The sequence below is a fragment of the Haliotis rufescens genome, unplaced genomic scaffold, assembly GCF_023055435.1.
Source record: "Haliotis rufescens isolate VD_foot unplaced genomic scaffold, xgHalRufe1.0.p SCAF_5, whole genome shotgun sequence".
Lineage (NCBI taxonomy): Eukaryota > Metazoa > Mollusca > Gastropoda > Lepetellida > Haliotidae > Haliotis > Haliotis rufescens.
This window is the reverse complement of record NW_025964223.1, coordinates 29,308,014-29,326,149: the sequence shown is the minus strand read 5'-3', so window position 1 is coordinate 29,326,149 and position 18,136 is coordinate 29,308,014. Positions and strand designations below refer to the sequence as shown.

Below are 18,136 nucleotides of genomic sequence, written 5' to 3'. Positions count from 1 at the left end.
GATTTTGACGACTTCGTTTTTGTTGCAAACAGACAGATTTCCGTACCAAAAAGTGAAGTTCAGGTCAAAATATACTGAACAACAAAAGTTCCTGTGACATTGAATAAGATTTAATGCAAAGTTATGTTTTTACCAAATCTGAAACAATTTCGGTTTGGAACAGGCAACAGACTCATGTAAGTGTTCAAACGGTTTAATTTGCAATACTGACTTCAGAAAATGCGTGATTTCATTAAAAAAAACATGAACATGCCAAAATGTCAATTTACAAATCAATAGCGTGTGTGTCCACCTCTGGTTGCGATGCAAGCAACACATCTTCGTCTCATGGAATGGACCAGGCGTCGCACAAAGTCCTGTAGGATATCTGTCCATATCTGCTGGAGCATGTTTCGAAGTTCCTGGAGTGTCTTTGAAACACGTGGTTGACGTCGAAGGCGCCGATCCATCTCATCCCACATGTGCTCAATTGGTGAGAGATCAGGGGAGCGAGCCGGCCAGGAGATGACATTCACGTTGTTTTGTTGAAGAGATCCTGAACAAGTCGAGCAATATGAAGCCGGGCGTTGTCATGTTGATAGGTAATGCCCGGGCCATGACGACGCAAAGACGGTGGAGCAACAGGGCCGATGGTCTCCGACTATTTTACATATGAATTCAGCATAGATTCACCTCCAATTACAAGTAATCATCAAGACATAATGATACGGCCTTGCTCCAGTAAACGGTCCAAAAGTAATGTGTATACACTTCCGGTTGTGAAGTTTGGCTCTGTATTTTATGTTCCATACCAGGATCTTTCTATCTCAAGATATAAGGCATTATTCTACTAGTGGTATTGGTTGTTGGTGTATTTGGAAAAGAGTCAGTCACAGAAAAAGGTGGAGCTCTAGTAAAGTGTAGCAATGTGGTTGGTTAAAGAGCATCACCCTTTCTGAACCATTTCATTTTTAAAAAGCTGGTTCTGGAATTCTGTTAGTGTCAAGTTAGTGTAACAGTTTAAGTTTTATCGCTGATATCTGTGACCTTGTTGAAAGACCTGTCACACTAGGGCACATATAACGCCTTTGTTATGATTAAATATCATGATATCCTCAATTCAAATGGACAGTTCTTCATTAGGGATAAATGATGTGACTATAGGGTCACATACTTTGAATCCAGGATCTTTTTATCTCACAAGTGTTATAAACAAACTGGCATTGCTATACCCTTGTGGGATAATTAGATAAACAATTAAATTGTACTGACACTTGTATGCTGTCGAAATGAAGAAAAACATTAAGAAGCCACTAGTTGATTCTGCCCTCAAAATGGAGTTTAGGTCACGTGACCAAACCGACACACCTGATTGGTTGGAAATGGAAAACGGTTGTCTGCTCTAAATTGCTGTACATTTTTGGACTTATATTGCAGGAAGATACTTTATTATTTTCATAATTGGATTAAGAACGATGTACTAACTGTTGTTTAGTGATAGTGGAGAGGAACTTTGAAAACACAAATGGTGGTTTTACTCTGGTGGAGGTTCGTGCATGTGTGGAATATCTTGTTGATACAACAAAAGATATAACATGTATTCTTTTGACAAATGCATATATCAATGACATTTTTCTGTCTTAAATCGAATATGGGGCTCAACGATATCCTGATCTTTTATATCATGAAATGACAAACGCTTCAACATGATAATGATCCACTGTAAATAACCTCTATTCCCTCTTTAATAACTGAAACATGTCTGTTGAAATTAATGGGACTGTGTAAATCTGTAGTAACATCAGCCAATGAAAACAGTTGTCACTGCTGCGCTGGTAGCTGTAGGCTGGTTTGTTTTGGCTTGAAATTTCAGCACTTTCTCTTGGATATTTAAATACTTTCTATGCATATTAAGAATGTCCATCTCTGAAATTGACTGAATATATGTACGAAAATGGATATTGGCAATATTTCTTTTCAGTTCCTTACCTTTTAAACTCAAACGATTGCGCTGCATTCCGCAAAACCCTCGGATTTAGATTTTATTAAAATACTCTTCTCCTCAATCTTTGTCACACGCTTTGCGAATTCCTTTATCACAATCCCGGATGTGAACTTAAAGAAAATCTGCACATCGTCTTATGCCATCATACCGACACAACCTATTTTCCAAAAATATTATGAAGGTATAAATTTTGTTGTTGCAATATGATTTTTTTAAAAATATTTAGACTCATGGTTTTAATTAAATAACCAGTTTTGCAGCTGTAATATAACTCGTGTATCAAATGGTTGAGTATCTATGTTCTCACATTGATTTGTTGATGAATTTACCTCGGTATTGGGAATTTACCGTTGAAATGGATTCGCATTAACTTTTAAATTTTACGATCCATAATATGATGCCTGAAGACTCCAGATAAAACTAGAAACGTTTATTGCCACCATGGTACATTCGACTGTAGCGAGGCTCACACACATTAAGTGATTACGTCATGTGAAATACTAAAGTATAGGTATAGGTATAGGTCATTATTTTTTATGTATTATGGGCAGAATATGGGTATGAGGTACCACATGCGAAACCGACCCTGATACAATTTGTCTTCAATATCTTTAAATCATAATTTGTTGCCTCCAATTTGTCAATTTTGCATCAACAATTAGATCGGCATTTATTGGTTGAAATATTTCGAGTGAAAGTATATTCTAATCTTACCATCTAGAGGTTTTATGGAATTTTATGATATTTCTATTTTGGTTATAGTATAGCAACACCTAACCATGCATTGGAAGATACTGTTATATGCTGTCTTATGTAGCACACATGAACAGCCGAGGACTCTTGTCCAATATTTGTGATAAACATAATGGTTAACTATGTTATATTTATAGCTCGATAATAAATTTCAGTGAACAAAATGTGTGGCACATTATTGTTATTGGTGTATATTTAGCCTAATAGTAGAATATTATGTTGTGCCAGTAAGATCGATCATGAAATGATTAATTTCTCTGATGTTGATATCACAAAGGCCAATGCACTGTGAGGATTCTTCTTTCACCCACTGGATCTAAATAATGTAAGAAATTAACAAAACATTTACAGACCGTAATGAAAATTATTAGCTGTGTTCATATGAATGCGAACTAGACTTTTACTCATTTCAACACTTGCTTCTTTTGGACTTATAACAACAACTGATTATTGAATGGCTATAGTTTGTCAGAAAAAAAGTTTTAGGAAAGACTTTTCCGATACTGCCAACAAGTTGATTTTCTTAGGACATGTAAGAAAATATCTATAACATTTTCATACAAATATTTCATTTCCGTAACTTCCGATGTCCTAACATTCCCTTGACAGCCGTAAGGTGACAAGCAGACCAAATATGTCACAAGCAACTAGCCCCATATCCACACAGAGTGACATCTGCGAGTGAGACGAGAAACACTTGCCAGCAACGTGCCAGTCTCACGAATGTGACATGGTGTTATGTGTCCACTGTTCCCGCACTCGGTGGCATGTCAATCCCATGATGTCAGACATGTCGTCGATATCCCAGAGGAAGAGTCGAGCATTGGTTGCTTCCATTGTCCCTGGTTTGGAAGAGGATGCCGACGTTCTACTGAAATCTGGTGTCATCTTGGCAAAGAATTGGACCAATCGTTCTCTGAAGGCTTTCAACCCAGAATGAACATTTCTTGGGGATCATTTCTTCGATAAAAACGACAAAGTTGCTGGGAGGATTAAACAAATGTTCATAGAAGGATGAAGACTCGGCGGTTTTTTTTGTCCCACTTCCATCTGTAAGGAGGTTCGCAAAGAGTACTGTCACGTTAGGAGATAGGTAAAATAACATTTTTGCAAGTAATGTATATGACCAAAGAAGGTGTCTCTCTGACAACAAACAAATAAGCGGAATATACCAGTTCAGATGAAATATATAAACACTCTTCAGTTATATAAGGGAAAGGTAGCTGAACAATACCAAGAAGGGTTACAGCCACCACATACTACACCCATCCTCGACTACATTCTAGTGCCAAGACTTAAAATAGCCGTCCGATCAAAGTACACTACTGAGAGAGAGAAATCCTAAAGCTAAGAGGTGTAAATCTTGGTTCCAACGCACAATGCCACTTCCCCTGACAACCACAGTTGAAAATGTCCGAAGCGACTTCACATAATTCTGGATTCTGATAACAATAACTAACCATAATGATTATAAATATTCCACACCTATCTATACATGTACATCATCCAGTGCGGGTATGCATGCCTGGCGTTGAGACGTCTTCGTGTGGGATATATGTTGGATAAGATAACACTTCATTATCCAAGGAAATTTGGGTTACAAGAGAACAAGGACTCAGCTTCTTGATAAACACATGTAGAAACTAATAAGAACATAACAAACGTAAATAACATAAGATGCAGCACTTGGGAAATTAAACATTAGAAAATTATTTGCCATGAAACTGATTATAAAACCTGGTACTATGAATGAATTCCGGGCCCTGTTTGTTCTCAACATGGGCGTTCTCAGTCGGTAGCCAGAGGGAGGAAATTGATATTCTAAATATAAAAGATGCGAGCTATCGCTTTATATTTTAATTAATTTCTTAATTGACTGCTCATAAATACTGCCGATGTTCTGTTGAGAGATGAAACTGATTTTATTTGCTGTTACAGATTTTGACGACTTCGTTTTTGTTGCAAACAGACAGATTTCCGTACCAAAAAGTGAAGTTCAGGTCAAAATATACTGAACAACAAAAGTTCCTGTGACATTGAATAAGATTTAATGCAAAGTTATGTTTTTACCAAATCTGAAACAATTTCGGTTTGGAACAGGCAACAGACTCATGTAAGTGTTCAAACGGTTTAATTTGCAATACTGACTTCAGAAAATGCGTGATTCCATTAAAAAAAACATGAACATGCCAAAATGTCAATTTACAAATCAATAGCGTGTGTGTCCACCTCTGGTTGCGATGCAAGCAACACATCTTCGTCTCATGGAATGGACCAGGCGTCGCACAAAGTCCTGTAGGATATCTGTCCATATCTGCTGGAGCATGTTTCGAAGTTCCTGGAGTGTCTTTGAAACACGTGGTTGACGTCGAAGGCGCCGATCCATCTCATCCCACATGTGCTCAATTGGTGAGAGATCAGGGGAGCGAGCCGGACAGGGGATGACATTCACGTTGTTTTGTTGAAGAGAATCCTGAACAAGTCGAGCAATATGAAGCCGGGCGTTGTCATGTTGATAGGTAATGCCCGGGCCATGACGACGCAAAGACGGTGGAGCAACAGGGCCGATGGTCTCTTCGCGGTAGCGCTGTCCATTGAGATATCCCTCTACCACTATCAAACGGGTCCTCTGTCTTGCTGTAATCCCGCCCCATACCATAACGCTTCCGACCCCGAACCGATCTTCTTCCATGACAAAATGATTGACGTAACGTTCACCTCGACGTCGGTACACTTGAATCCGTCCATCGCTGTGGCTGAGGTGAAAACAAGACTCGTCAGTGAATAGAACTTGTCCCCACTGCATGGCCGTCCAGCGTAGACGCTGTCTGCACCACTGAAGACGTGCTTGACGGTGGTTTCCTGTAAAAATGGGATGTCTGGCGGGTCTTCTGGCGACAATCCCTGCACATCTGAGGCGACGACGTACGGTTTGTGTAGATATTCGTCGAAGGGCAGGGATGCTTCCTGCAGTCACTGTTGCTGGCTGGAATCTATTTCGTAGTTGTGCTGTTCGAATCCAGTTGTCTTGTCGATTATTGGTTACGCGTGGCCTGCCACTCCGAGGATGGTCTCTGACTGCATTTGTCTGTTGCCAACGTTGCCATAAACACCAAATGGTGTTTCTGTGGACGTTAAATTGTCTTGCAACATCACGTTGACTCGATCCTGCTTCAAGCATACCAATGGCTCGCAGACGCTCATTTTCGGACAGTCGTGGCATTTCGTAATGTTGAATAATTACGTAATTTTGTTGTTTTTCTGAGTGGTTGTTGTCAGCACGATGCTAAAGAATGCATAAGGAATCCCGTTAACGCACATGTTTTTATATAGTGAGATGTATAGTGAATGCAAGGGGCTTGCATAAAAGTCAACTTTTGCATGGAATGCATGCTTTTCTGTAGCAGTTGCGTTATTGTGACATGATTCCATACATGTACTACAATATTGAAGACCAAACTTTACTTCGTTGAACAATACACTAAAATATTGTCACAGGAACTTTTGTTGTTGAGTATACTTTAACAAATGTTGTGTAAAACATGGACATGGTAGTAGCGACAATGTTATAATGCCTTAACGACGTCAAGTACAGCCTCTGCTAAACTTCCATCTATACATGCATCCCATGTGTGATTAAAAGGTGAAGGAGAATGAAAGGTGGTGCCCAGATATTTATATTGATCTACAACTTCTATTTATTCATTATCAATAGTAACTGGATTAAACAGGACTTGTCCCTTCTAAAATCTATGACCATTTTTTTTCTTTTCTTGACATTCAAAAACAATTAACTTTCCTAACACCAGGTCTCAGAATTAATAACCTCATTTCTGTTCTCTAGTTCTGATTTTTATAAGTCCTACTCATGCAGTCACCTGCACAAATATTGAGGAAAAGTTTTAACAAGTTGTTGTTTGTTTGTGGTTTAACGGCGCACTCAGCAATATTCCGTCTATATGAACGCGGTCTGTAAGTAAAATATGAAAGTACTAAAATTCCACAATGTTTTTGAATCACAAAGGATGACAGAACTATTTTCATATTGTTGCAATGCATACCATTACTATTTCAAATTTCAACTCTGAGCCTTATATATTCACCTCATCAAGACAATCGTGCCAACAAATTTGAAGTGTAGATATTTTTAAATGGTACACTGTGCGTTGACACATCACCTGCCTTAACTGCCTCACCTTGTGGGTGCGTTTATGCACACCTACGGGATCTTCATTGTTTGATGTGTCTTTACTGCTATTAATTTTGAATGAAAGTTCTACCAACTTGATGTCTGTCTATGCAACGATTGTAACTGAAATGCCAAAGCGTACTATCACTGAAAAATCAAAGATAGCAAATCAATGGCATTCACCAAACTGGTATGCCATGTCGTGTTATTGCCCCCGTGTTTAACTATAATCATACAGTCGACTCATTTTAACGACAGGACAGGTGAGGGACTCCTCTCACCCAAAGAAATGCCGGACCGGGAAGCCTGGTGTCAGGCTCGAGCACACTGGAACTTGTGGTCATGAACGAAGCTTCACTGGTCTGAAAAAAGCCGATTTATACTGCACCACGCAGAAGGTAAGACTCGTGTCTGGAGGTAAAAAGGAACATCTTATCATCAACGCAACATCCAGGAAACAGTGGCATGTGGTGGCGGCTCAGCCACTGACAGCGAGCCTGACCACCCGATCCCGTCAGTCGCCTCTTACGGCAAGCATGGTTTGGTGAAGACCTATTCTACCCCGGATCTTCACGGGTCTAGTGCCTGGGACCCTTAAGTAATCCTATTGTACTGACTTACACTGTTGATCATTTAACTGTGACATGAGTACAACGTTACTAAGACTAAGTACCTGTTGATCTGTCCATCTCATTCCTGACATTCATAATGCCTCTATTTATCCTTGTAGCAGCTGGCAAACCAAATTCCTTTTATTCTTTGCAAATGCTCATTTTACCTATTATTCATACAATTAACATCTTATTTGACATAAGTAACACTTTTGATTTTTCTTTTGTTTCGATTTCCTGTTTTTCCGTACCCGTCTCTTTTCTGATAATCAAAAAGTTTGGTGGTGCGACACTTTTGATGAGATGTATATTAACAACAGGTCTTTTTCACTGTCAACATCTCAAATTAGTTTTGAGGTAAACCCTATCCTCAGTGCCAATGCAACAGTGCATGCGCAAGGCGGGAATTATGAGTAAGTATATGCTCCCAAACGTTGTGTCCCCATTATTAAGAAGTTGACATCCATAAATTCTCTTATGTGTATCACTTCTAAATACCTTTCAAAGACTAATACAATAGGGCCCAGACTCTCTTTATTTCCGGAAACTGCAGTAATCTATACTTGCCCACAATTGTAGACTTGCGTTGGCTGTATTAGACTACCAATATGGCTGCTGGCATTTGATTTCTGATCCAGATACGTTGACATTATACTTCACGAGCTTTTGAGATGAATTATTATACATCACAATGTTGTAGGCTTATAACCGTGGTATAGATAAACTTCAATCTCATTAAAATCAGATCTTAGTTCTCGCTATTGCTAAACAAAGATCTGAGGACATTCCATTACGGGTCACGTCAGAATGACCTTTCATCCAACCAATCAAAGCGTCGCTTACCAGATAATGAAGTGACAGTCGGAATGTGTTTTCTCATCATGAAACCTCGAAAACGTTAACACGGGGTATTCCGAACGACAGTTACTGCCCGTACGACTGATTCCGTCAAAAATATCGTTTATCTCTCGCTTCCGTGGGTCAAACATTTGAACGGAGGAGGCGTTGCACAGTACATGGGAAGTACTGTCATACAATTTCAACCATATATTAGACATTCCGGAATGTTCGTTTGTTCAGTTTTCAAAGTTTTAATCGAGAATTGTGCCAACATATTTTTCAAGCGTATTCTGAAATGGAAGTCGCCAGGTTGAAACGAGTACCGTAAAGCTCGAGAAAGCTGCTTTCTAATTGGCTGACGTTTGTCATTTCAGTGGTTGGTCAAAGTTCGCGAAAGGTCGTTCTGACGTGACCCGTAATGGGATGTCCTCAGATCTTTGTTTAGCGGCAGCGAGAACTTAGATCTAATTTTAATGAGATTGAGATAAACTTACAACTATCAAACTTGCAGCGTACATCAGCTCCACCATATGTTGCCCTTTTCAAGTCAAGGTTCAGAAACTCGTCTCCCTGTGTTAACAGTTCATTAACTGCTAAAGACCGATACATAATTTGAGTCAGCAGTTTAAAACATGGTTTTTTCAATAACTTGTTAGGACTGCCAGTCTCACACAGACTAGCCCTGTATTTTCATTTATCATCCACCCGCTACTAGATGGGCAGATCACGAAAGTATGAATCCATGTACAAGCACCACCAAAATGATGAATGACAGACTGTAGGTAAGGAGACGTTCTGAACCGTTGATCCCTGGTCCCCGCCCTCCTTTACTTGGCCTTAAGAGCAAGTAAAGTGAAAACAATAATACTGCAATTTTGTTGCAAATATATATTTTCCTACATACATTTAGTCAATTTCCGAGAAAAAAAAACTTATTACGAATCGTAGAACGTATTTAAATGTCCAAATGAAAGTGCTGAAATCCCACGCTTCGTCATCACCTTCCAAAACAAACCTATTTTGGGGCATGGCCGAAAGTTACCGGCGCAGGGGTGACAACTGTTTTCATTGGCTGATATGTTTCACTATCTTGTGATTCCCAGCAGTGTCACTTATTTCACCTGAAGTATATACTCCAAAACGTTGCGTTCCTCACAATAAAGAAGTTGACATCCATAAATTCTCCTTATGTGTATCACTACTAAATGCCTTTCAAAGACTTGTCATTACTGTTTCTTTTCATCCTACAAAAATAACAACATTGCTTTCATTGTTGAATGTGTGAAATGACCTTTCACCTTGACATTGTGAATAATTAAAAAAAAGAATTAACAATCGGTAACTCGCATTGTATTACTAACATCCTGGTTGGGTAAAAAACAACCCAGCTGCCCTCGGCCCAATTCCACACAATAAATGCCTGTCAGGAATCAATCCCCTGAGTATACAACTGAAGGCATCTTCAGTGTTGTTACTAAGGTGACATAAGTTGTGGACACGGTAATCAAAAGGATGAGCAGACTGAAAAAAGATTAATGTATTACAAAATCCGAGGCAGAAGCAGGCACACTTAGCATCGGCCGATCGTCACGATTGTTGAAATTGATCAGCGTTTTAAGGCCAGTAATGGGAATCCCCAATCTCATTAAAATCAGATCTCAGTTCTCGCTATCGCTAAACAAAGATCTGAGGACATCCCATTACGGGTCACGTCAGAACGACCTTTTTACCCACCAATCACAGCGTCGCTTACCAGATCATGAAAGTGACAGTCGGAATGTGTTTTATAATTATGCAACCTCGAAAACGTTAACACGGGGTATTCCGAACGACAGTTATGGCCCGCACGACTGATTCTGTCAAATTATCGTCTATCTCTCGCTTCCGTCATCTTCCCGTGGCAAGGGAGTTAACCGACTATAAAAGTCCAATTTCCACCCTTGCCAAACTTGGCAGGAATTATGGAGTCAGATTTTGGCTGGACTAACGCGTATATGCATAGTCCAATCAAAATCGCGCACCGAAATCGAAATCCGGTTAGTAAACTGTCGTGCAGATTTCGGTCGATTTCAGGATTTGCATAACATGTGCATCGCCAACTCGTTGTCAACAGATATTTTCCAAGTCTTTTCATGATTCTAATCAAGGTGCTCACTTGATTTGATGCACTTCGCGATGTAAGACCCGTTTTATCACAATATAGATGTTGATTATCGATTAGATCGTCTTGACTGGGCGCCGCCGTTTTGTTTGAAACAAATGCAAGTGATGGGAGAGGTTTAAAAGGGACATAACTCGTAATAACCATTGATGTCCCTACGATCGAGCCCAGGACTTCAAGCTTAGTTTGGCAAGGGTGGAAACTGGACTTTTAAAGTCAGTTAACTCCTTGCCTCGGGAAGATGGCTTCCGTGGGATAAACATTTGAACGGAGGAAGCGTTGCAAAGTACGTGGGAAGCACTGCCATACAAGTATTACAACTCAAACGTAAATTAGAAATTACGGAACGTTCGTCTGTTCAGTTTTCAAAATTTTAATCGAGAACTGTGTAAACATATTTTTCAAGCGAGGTCTGAAATGGAAGTCGCCAGGTTGAAACGAGCGCCTTAACCTCGAGAAAACTGCTTTCTAATTGGCTGATGTCGACTTCTTTTTAGTCATTTCAGTGGTTGGTCAAAGTCCGCGAAAGGTTGTTCTGACGTGACCCGCAATGGGAGGTCCTCAGATCTTTGTTTGGCAGCAGCGAGAACTTTGATCTGATTTTAAAAGAGATTGGTGGAATCCCTGTAGATACAGAAAGTTTAGTTTTGGGAATGATTTTTCTTATCATCTGATACTATTTCCGTTTCTTTAAATCAATTTTGGTGAAGCATTGCATTAAATATGCCCTAAAGTATTAAAATCTGCAAAGTTGCTACATTGAGTTTAATTGCCGTTTAATTAAATGCAAACCTAAAATGATAAATGGTCTATTGACAAATCTGACAGCATTACTTGCCCTTTGAGGCAAAATGAAGCAGAGATATAGTCAAGATAACCTGCCACTTGTATGTACAGTGTCAGAACCAGCTGATGAAGCAGAGCTATAGTCAACGTAACATGCCACTTGTATGTACAGTGTGTCAGAACCAGCTGATGAAGCAGAGCTATAGTCACACCAGCTGATGAAGCAGAGCTATAGTCAACGTAACATGCCACTTGTATGTACAGTGTGTCAGAACCAGCTGATAAAGCAGAGCTATAGTCAACGTAACATGCCACTTGTATGTACAGTGTGTCAGAACCAGCTGATGAAGCAGAGCTATAGTCAACGTAACATGCCACTTGTATGTACAGTGTGTCAGAACCAGCTGATGAAGCAGAGCTATAGTCAACGTAACATGCCACTTGTATGTACAGTGTGTCAGAACCAGCTGATGAAGCAGAGCTATAGTCAACGTAACATGCCACTTGTATGTACAGTGTGTCAGAACCAGCTGATGAAGCAGAGCTATTGTCAACGTAACATGCCACTTGTATGTACAGTGTGTCAGAACCAGCTGATGAAGCAGAGCTATAGTCAACGTAACATGCCACTTGTATGTACAGTATGTCAGAACCAGCTGATGAAGCAGAGCTATAGTCAACGTAACATGCCACTTGTATATACAGTGTGTCAGAACCAGCTGATGAAGCAGAGCTATTGTCAACGTAACATGCCACTTGTATGTACAGTGTGTCAGAACCAGCTGATGAAGCAGAGCTATTTTCTTCTTCTAAGATACATTACCAACTAAACACATATAGAAGATAAGATTCTTTATTGACAAAATGAGTCCAACAGCAGCAAATATATAATGATAATGAAAGTTGTGTTGCCGTCTAAACAGCCAGTTGGACGCATCACTGTGTAGACAGCTAGTTGGACACATCACTGTGTAGACAGCCAGTTGGACGCATCACTGTGTAGACAGCCAGTTGGACACATCACAGTGTAGACAGCCAGTCGGACACATCACTGTGTAGACAGCCAGTTGGACACATCACAGTGTAGACAGCCAGTCTGACACATCACTGTGTAGACAGCCAGTTGGACACATCACAGTGTAGACAGCCAGTTGGACACATCACTGTGTAGACAGCCAGTTGGACACATCACAGTGTAGACAGCCAGTGGGACACATCACAGTGTAGACAGCCAGTCGGACACATCACTGTGTAGACAGCCAGTCGGACACATCACAGTGTAGACAGCTAGTTGGACACATCACAGTGTAGACAGCCAGTTGGACACATCACTGTGTAGACAGCCAGTCGGACACATCACAGTGTAGACAGCTAGTTGGACACATCACAGTGTAGACAGCTAGTTGGACACATCACTGTGTAGACAGCCAGTTGGACGCATCACTGTGTAGACAGCTAGTTGGACACATCACTGTGTAGACAGCCAGTTGGACGCATCACTGTGTAGACAGCTAGTTGGACACATCACAGTGTAGACAGCCAGTCGGACACATCACAGTGTAGACAGCCAGTCGGACACATCACAGTGTAGACAGCTAGTTTAACGCATCACTGTGTAGACAGCCAGTCTGACACATCACTGTGTAGACAGCAAGTGGCTGCAAATCAGTCCTTGCTAAGCTCACCCTATCTCTTCTGTCTACCACCAACTTGTTTGAACATCTTTGCTTTCTTTCCAAACTTGTCCTTGCGATAACCGTAGGATTCTTCACGTCCTCGCCGTTGGGATGTCCTACCCTTTAATTCTGGAGCAATTGATTAAGGTAAAAAACATGTTCACATACAGTAGATAAGTTGTAGTCTACAAGTTCTAGCCTGAAGGACGATCTGTCTTCAGATACTAATTGGGCAGTACTGAAATACAACAGTTACAATAATCAAATAATTACAATAGTAAAATCAAGATATTTTTTTAAAATTTGTACACTTATCCTGCATGACTCTTAAATGCATTTACTGCTTGTTCTTGATAGAAAGAAGAGCTGTGTGAGGTTATGCTGAAGGAGAAGTTGTTCCAACTGGTCGTGAGGCTAATCACATCAAACAGCTCCCATGTGACCACAGAAGTGATCATATCACATATCATCACATTACTGCTAGATTGTAACATTTGAAGACATCGTGGGGAGGCAGCTACGTGATGGCTTGGTCACTTTAGATGAGGTAATGCAGGATAAGTATACAGCTATAAAAAATATCTAGATTTTACTCGATTTTTTATCTTATTCTGCATTACTCCTAAATGCATCTTTATCAGATGGCGGAAGGCATACTTCAGATGCAGTCCCCAGTGACAAACTCTCCAGTAGTTCACAGCAGACCTTGAGCGTATCACTTGTTCAGATGTGTAACTACTTCAACCAATCCTGTCCGCAGATGGTGCGAGAGTATGAGGACGTCTGGGAAAAAAGCAGTAAGAGAAATTAGCTAGAAACTGATATACCAAGCAAAACAGCTGGTTGGCAGAATAAACCCTCTGTCGGGCGTGCAAACACTGCCTGTGTCGGGTAAGGCTGGCTCTGAACAGCAGGAGCATTCTTAATGGTGGCGAGGATTGGTGACCTGTTGGGCTATGACCAGAGGGCCAAAACTATTTTCCAAGACCAAGATCCCCATGTTGTAGCTTCGAAGACAATGTCAGACCCCCTTCCAAGCATCCTTCCATGATGGCTGTAATAGAGTAATTACTGTATAGAGCCATGGTAGGTGCAACCGCCCAGATCACATGAGGATTGTTAGCTCTCGGTGGATACAGGTTGGTGATCTCATAGGCCTGAAGCGACAGATGTAAACTCACAGTGCATGCAAGGGGAACAATAGAAGTTAATGTTATCTTCTGTTCCCACAGTTGATGATAAAGGTAGTTCTGGCAAGCGGCGACGAGGACAATGTTGGGATGACCTAGGCGCTGACACACAAGATTAAAACCTTGGGAGGAAGCTTCCATTCCGAGGGAGCTACCCTGTCTGGCCTGCATCATCTACCAGAATCTGCTGGACCAGAACCTTCATGCCCAGCTGATCTACCAGATGCAAGAACCGGAATGTCTGTTGAAAGAGGGAGAGTGTGCTGTCCCCTGATGGTGCAGGCACCAGACCACCTTGACATGGCAAGTTGAGTGTACCGGAGGCGCTCCTGCCAGTGTGATATCGTTTTAGCAACTTCAACTCCAAGTTGTTTATGTGCCAAGTGTGCTGTGCACCTTACCACAGCCCTGAGGCCCTGAGCATCATCACAGCTGAGTACACCAGAAATGAGCTTCACACATTGTACCCAAGTGGGAAATCGAAACCCAAGAGCTGGAAGCAGATGTTAAGATTCAGCTGTCCAAAAGACTGCAAAGTTGAAAAGTCAACAGCAGGAGGGTTCTGATCGTGTCATGCCTTGATGACACATGGAAAATTGTGTTTGTCAGTGAAACAATGCCAAATCCCATGTAGACAAAATAACCTGCACCTCAACCGATTGCCAATGCATTGATGAAACGGTAAGTGGAAAGTCGAAGCTGTATCCAGTAGATAAGGCTGAATATATGTAAAACTTTTGTCTGAAAGATCGCACCGTAGGAAGTAAGGTGATCACTTCAATCCCCTGGGTGTCCCATAAGGACTCCCGTTCTAATATCCAGGTGATGATAAAGGGAGGTGCCTCTTTACCTCTTTAGTCATCAGAGGTCGACGGAAGGGTCTTGGGAAGAGTTGATTAGACAGGCTTGAGGAAAATGTTGGACCTCCGTTGTATGAAAGCCAATCACGTGTCCAGCAACTGCTCTGAACTCATGAGAGTTGTTGGCCCTGGGGGGATCCAATCCGGCGGTGTCAGAACACTGTAGAATGAGAGCACTTAACCACAAGGAAATCATGTTACGGCTAACTTCTATCTGTGAGGTGTGTGCTATGTCCGTCATCTCCAAAGCATGGATGGGAAATCTTCCTTTCTCAACCGAGGAACCTTGAATGCCGACGATAGATATAATAATGCAAATTCTGCATCCAATACTGAGACCAGATCCTTCAGCATGGAGTACAGCAGAATAGGGGTAGGCTTGGACCAATAGTGTCTTTTTTATCCACGCCCTGATCAGCCCTGATCTTGTAGCTGATCAAGAAACTGGAATTGGCGCTGATGCGGGAAGGCCTATTTCTGGGTCGTTGGCGCGCCACCCTTGGCACCAGTGGGGTAGTCTTAGACGTGTAGATAGGTGTAGTCGTCAGTGTGGTCATCGGAGTCTGGAGTAGACAACGGCACGGTACAGGTGACATGTTTCCCGTCAACATAGAGAGGGGTGGAGGATCCTAGAGGGGTAGATGCTGGTAGGGTCTTCCAGCCTGAAGAAGATGGAGTAGCCGTGGTTAGTGGAGATGTGGCAGTCTCAGAGGAGTAACACATCTTTTTAGCTTGTCTACAAACTTGCTGTGAACAGTGCTTCTGAGAGACCCTAAGGTACTTTGAGAAGGCTGTGGGAGAGGGGTATCCAAAGCTACATTTGTAGCTGTTGAACATATATCGGAGCAGTCCAGACACAGAAGATTGGGGTCCCAGCCAGACTTGTTACCGTGGCACTGAGTACAACAGGACATAAATCTGCAATAAAGCAGAAGGTGTAATCACAATGCGTACCTACCATGGTCGTGTGTGTATGTAACATTCTAAATCCTAGAACATGGATGTTAAGGATAACATTTAGCAAAGGAAGGTGAATAAACACTTCAATAACTGTAGGGAAGCACAGGTACAACAATGTAGAGTGAGTGAGTGAGTGAGATTTTAGCTTTTAGCAATATTCCAGCAATATCACAGCGGGGGGGACACCAGAAATGGGCTTCACACATTGTACCCATGTCGGGAATCGAACCCGGGTATTCAGCGTGATGAGCGAACGCTTTAACCACAAGGCTATCCGACTGCCCCACAACAATGTAGAAGAAGTACCAAGAATACCAAGAGAAACAAGACAAAGAATACAAAACGGATGACACTAAAAAACGTGACCACAATGCGAATTCAAAATGGCTAATTGGAGCAACAATATGCCTGATATTTACCATGACACAAAGCCACCATCAAGTGTTGAATTTAAATGCAATGGCAAAAATCCTTTGTAACATATGAAGTCACAAACCATATAGGTAGGATAAAATTCACATAAAATAATAGTGTTGTAATAACAGGCAAAGAATTGTAATGGATACAGATGAGAGCTCAAAACAGGTGACTGTTCTCTCTGAGTGGCAGTAGTCATGTGTTGATACGTGATGCCATCACTACCGTGGTCACGTGGGAGCTGTGTGATGAGATTAGCGACACAACCAGATGGAAACTCATACTACTCTTCTCTCTGTCAAGAACACACAGTAAATGCATTGAGGAGTAATGAGGATAAGATAAGATAAAAATAATACTTTTGTCGCCTTATTTGTCATACATGTAGGGATACACAAGTAGTCTAATCTGTCAATCACTGAAAAATTAATTAGTTGTCCTGTGACATGTGTACCAGCAACTTGTCCAATATAACACTGTAACTAGTGTGTGGATGTGAGATGTGTACCAGCAACTTGTCCAATATAACACTGTAACAAGTGTGTGGATGTGACATGTGTACCAGCAACTTGTCCAATATAACACTGTAACAAGTGTATGGATGTGACATGTGGACCAGCAACTTGTCCAACATAACCCTGTAACAAGTGTGTGGATGTGACATGTGGACCAGCAACTTGTCCAACATAACCCTGTAACAAGTGTGTGGATGTGACATGTGGACCAGCAACTTGTCCAACATAACCCTGTAACAAGTGTGTGGATGTGACATGTGGACCAGCAACTTGTCCAATATAACCCTGTAACAAGTGTGTGGATGTGACATGTGGACCAGCAACTTGTCCAATATAACCCTGTAACAAGTGTATGGATGTGACATGTGGACCAGCAACTTGTCCAACATAACCCTGTAACAAGTGTGTGGATGTGACATGTGGACCAGCAACTTGTCCAATATAACCCTGTAACAAGTGTGTGGATGTGACATGTGGACCAGCAACTTGTCCAATATAACCCTGTAACAAGTGTGTGGATGTGACATGTGGACCAGCAACTTGTCCAATATAACCCTGTAACAAGTGTGTGGATGTGACATGTGGTCCAGCAACTTGTCCAATATAACCCTGTAACAAGTGTGTGGATGTGACATGTGGACCAGCAACTTGTCCAATATAACCCTGTAACAAGTGTGTGGATGTGACATGTGGTCCAGCAACTTGTCCAATATAACCCTGTAACAACAGTGTGGATGTGACATGTGGACCAGCAACTTGTCCAATATAACCCTGTAACAAGTGTGTGGATGTGACATGTGGACCAGCAACTTGTCCAATATAACACTGTAACAAGTGTGTGGATGTGGCCTGTAGATGTATTTCACAGAGTCAAAAGGATACCCATGTTGGTCTGTGGGGGGACCATCAGGCCGAAGGAGAGAGCCACTTTCTTAAGGTCCAAGGTACTGACATCAAATATCTGTTTGAGGCTATGACTAGCATATGCCCGGACGTAAGACTTGTACGCCATGTCCGCTGACTTGTGTAGGAAGTAGTTCTGTGACATCAGTTTCTCCAGCTGAAAAGTCAAATAAATAAAACAATTCTTTTTTCTATCAGGATTGTTGTTCAAGTTGAGCTTTGAGGCCTTCAAGTTGATCCAATTGAAGTGAATGTGGTTACACGACAGTCAGAGATATTCCCGCTGTACCA

The 18,136-nt window shown here is 41.4% G+C and overlaps 1 protein-coding gene across 1 annotated transcript in view; it reads right to left on the bottom strand.

The window, feature by feature from the left end:
- Positions 1 to 12,163: 12,163 nt before the first annotated feature.
- The window catches only part of LOC124116885 (ATP-dependent RNA helicase HAS1-like), a 56,724-nt gene continuing 50,751 nt past the window's right edge, over positions 12,164 to 18,136 (bottom strand). The window contains exons 12-13 of the mRNA XM_048383656.1: positions 17,825 to 18,002; positions 12,164 to 13,129 (exon numbers count right to left, since the gene is read on the bottom strand). Coding sequence (XP_048239613.1) covers positions 13,011 to 13,129; positions 17,825 to 18,002 — 297 coding nt within the window. The 3' untranslated portion in view covers positions 12,164 to 13,010. The remainder of the gene's footprint in view (positions 13,130 to 17,824; positions 18,003 to 18,136) is intronic.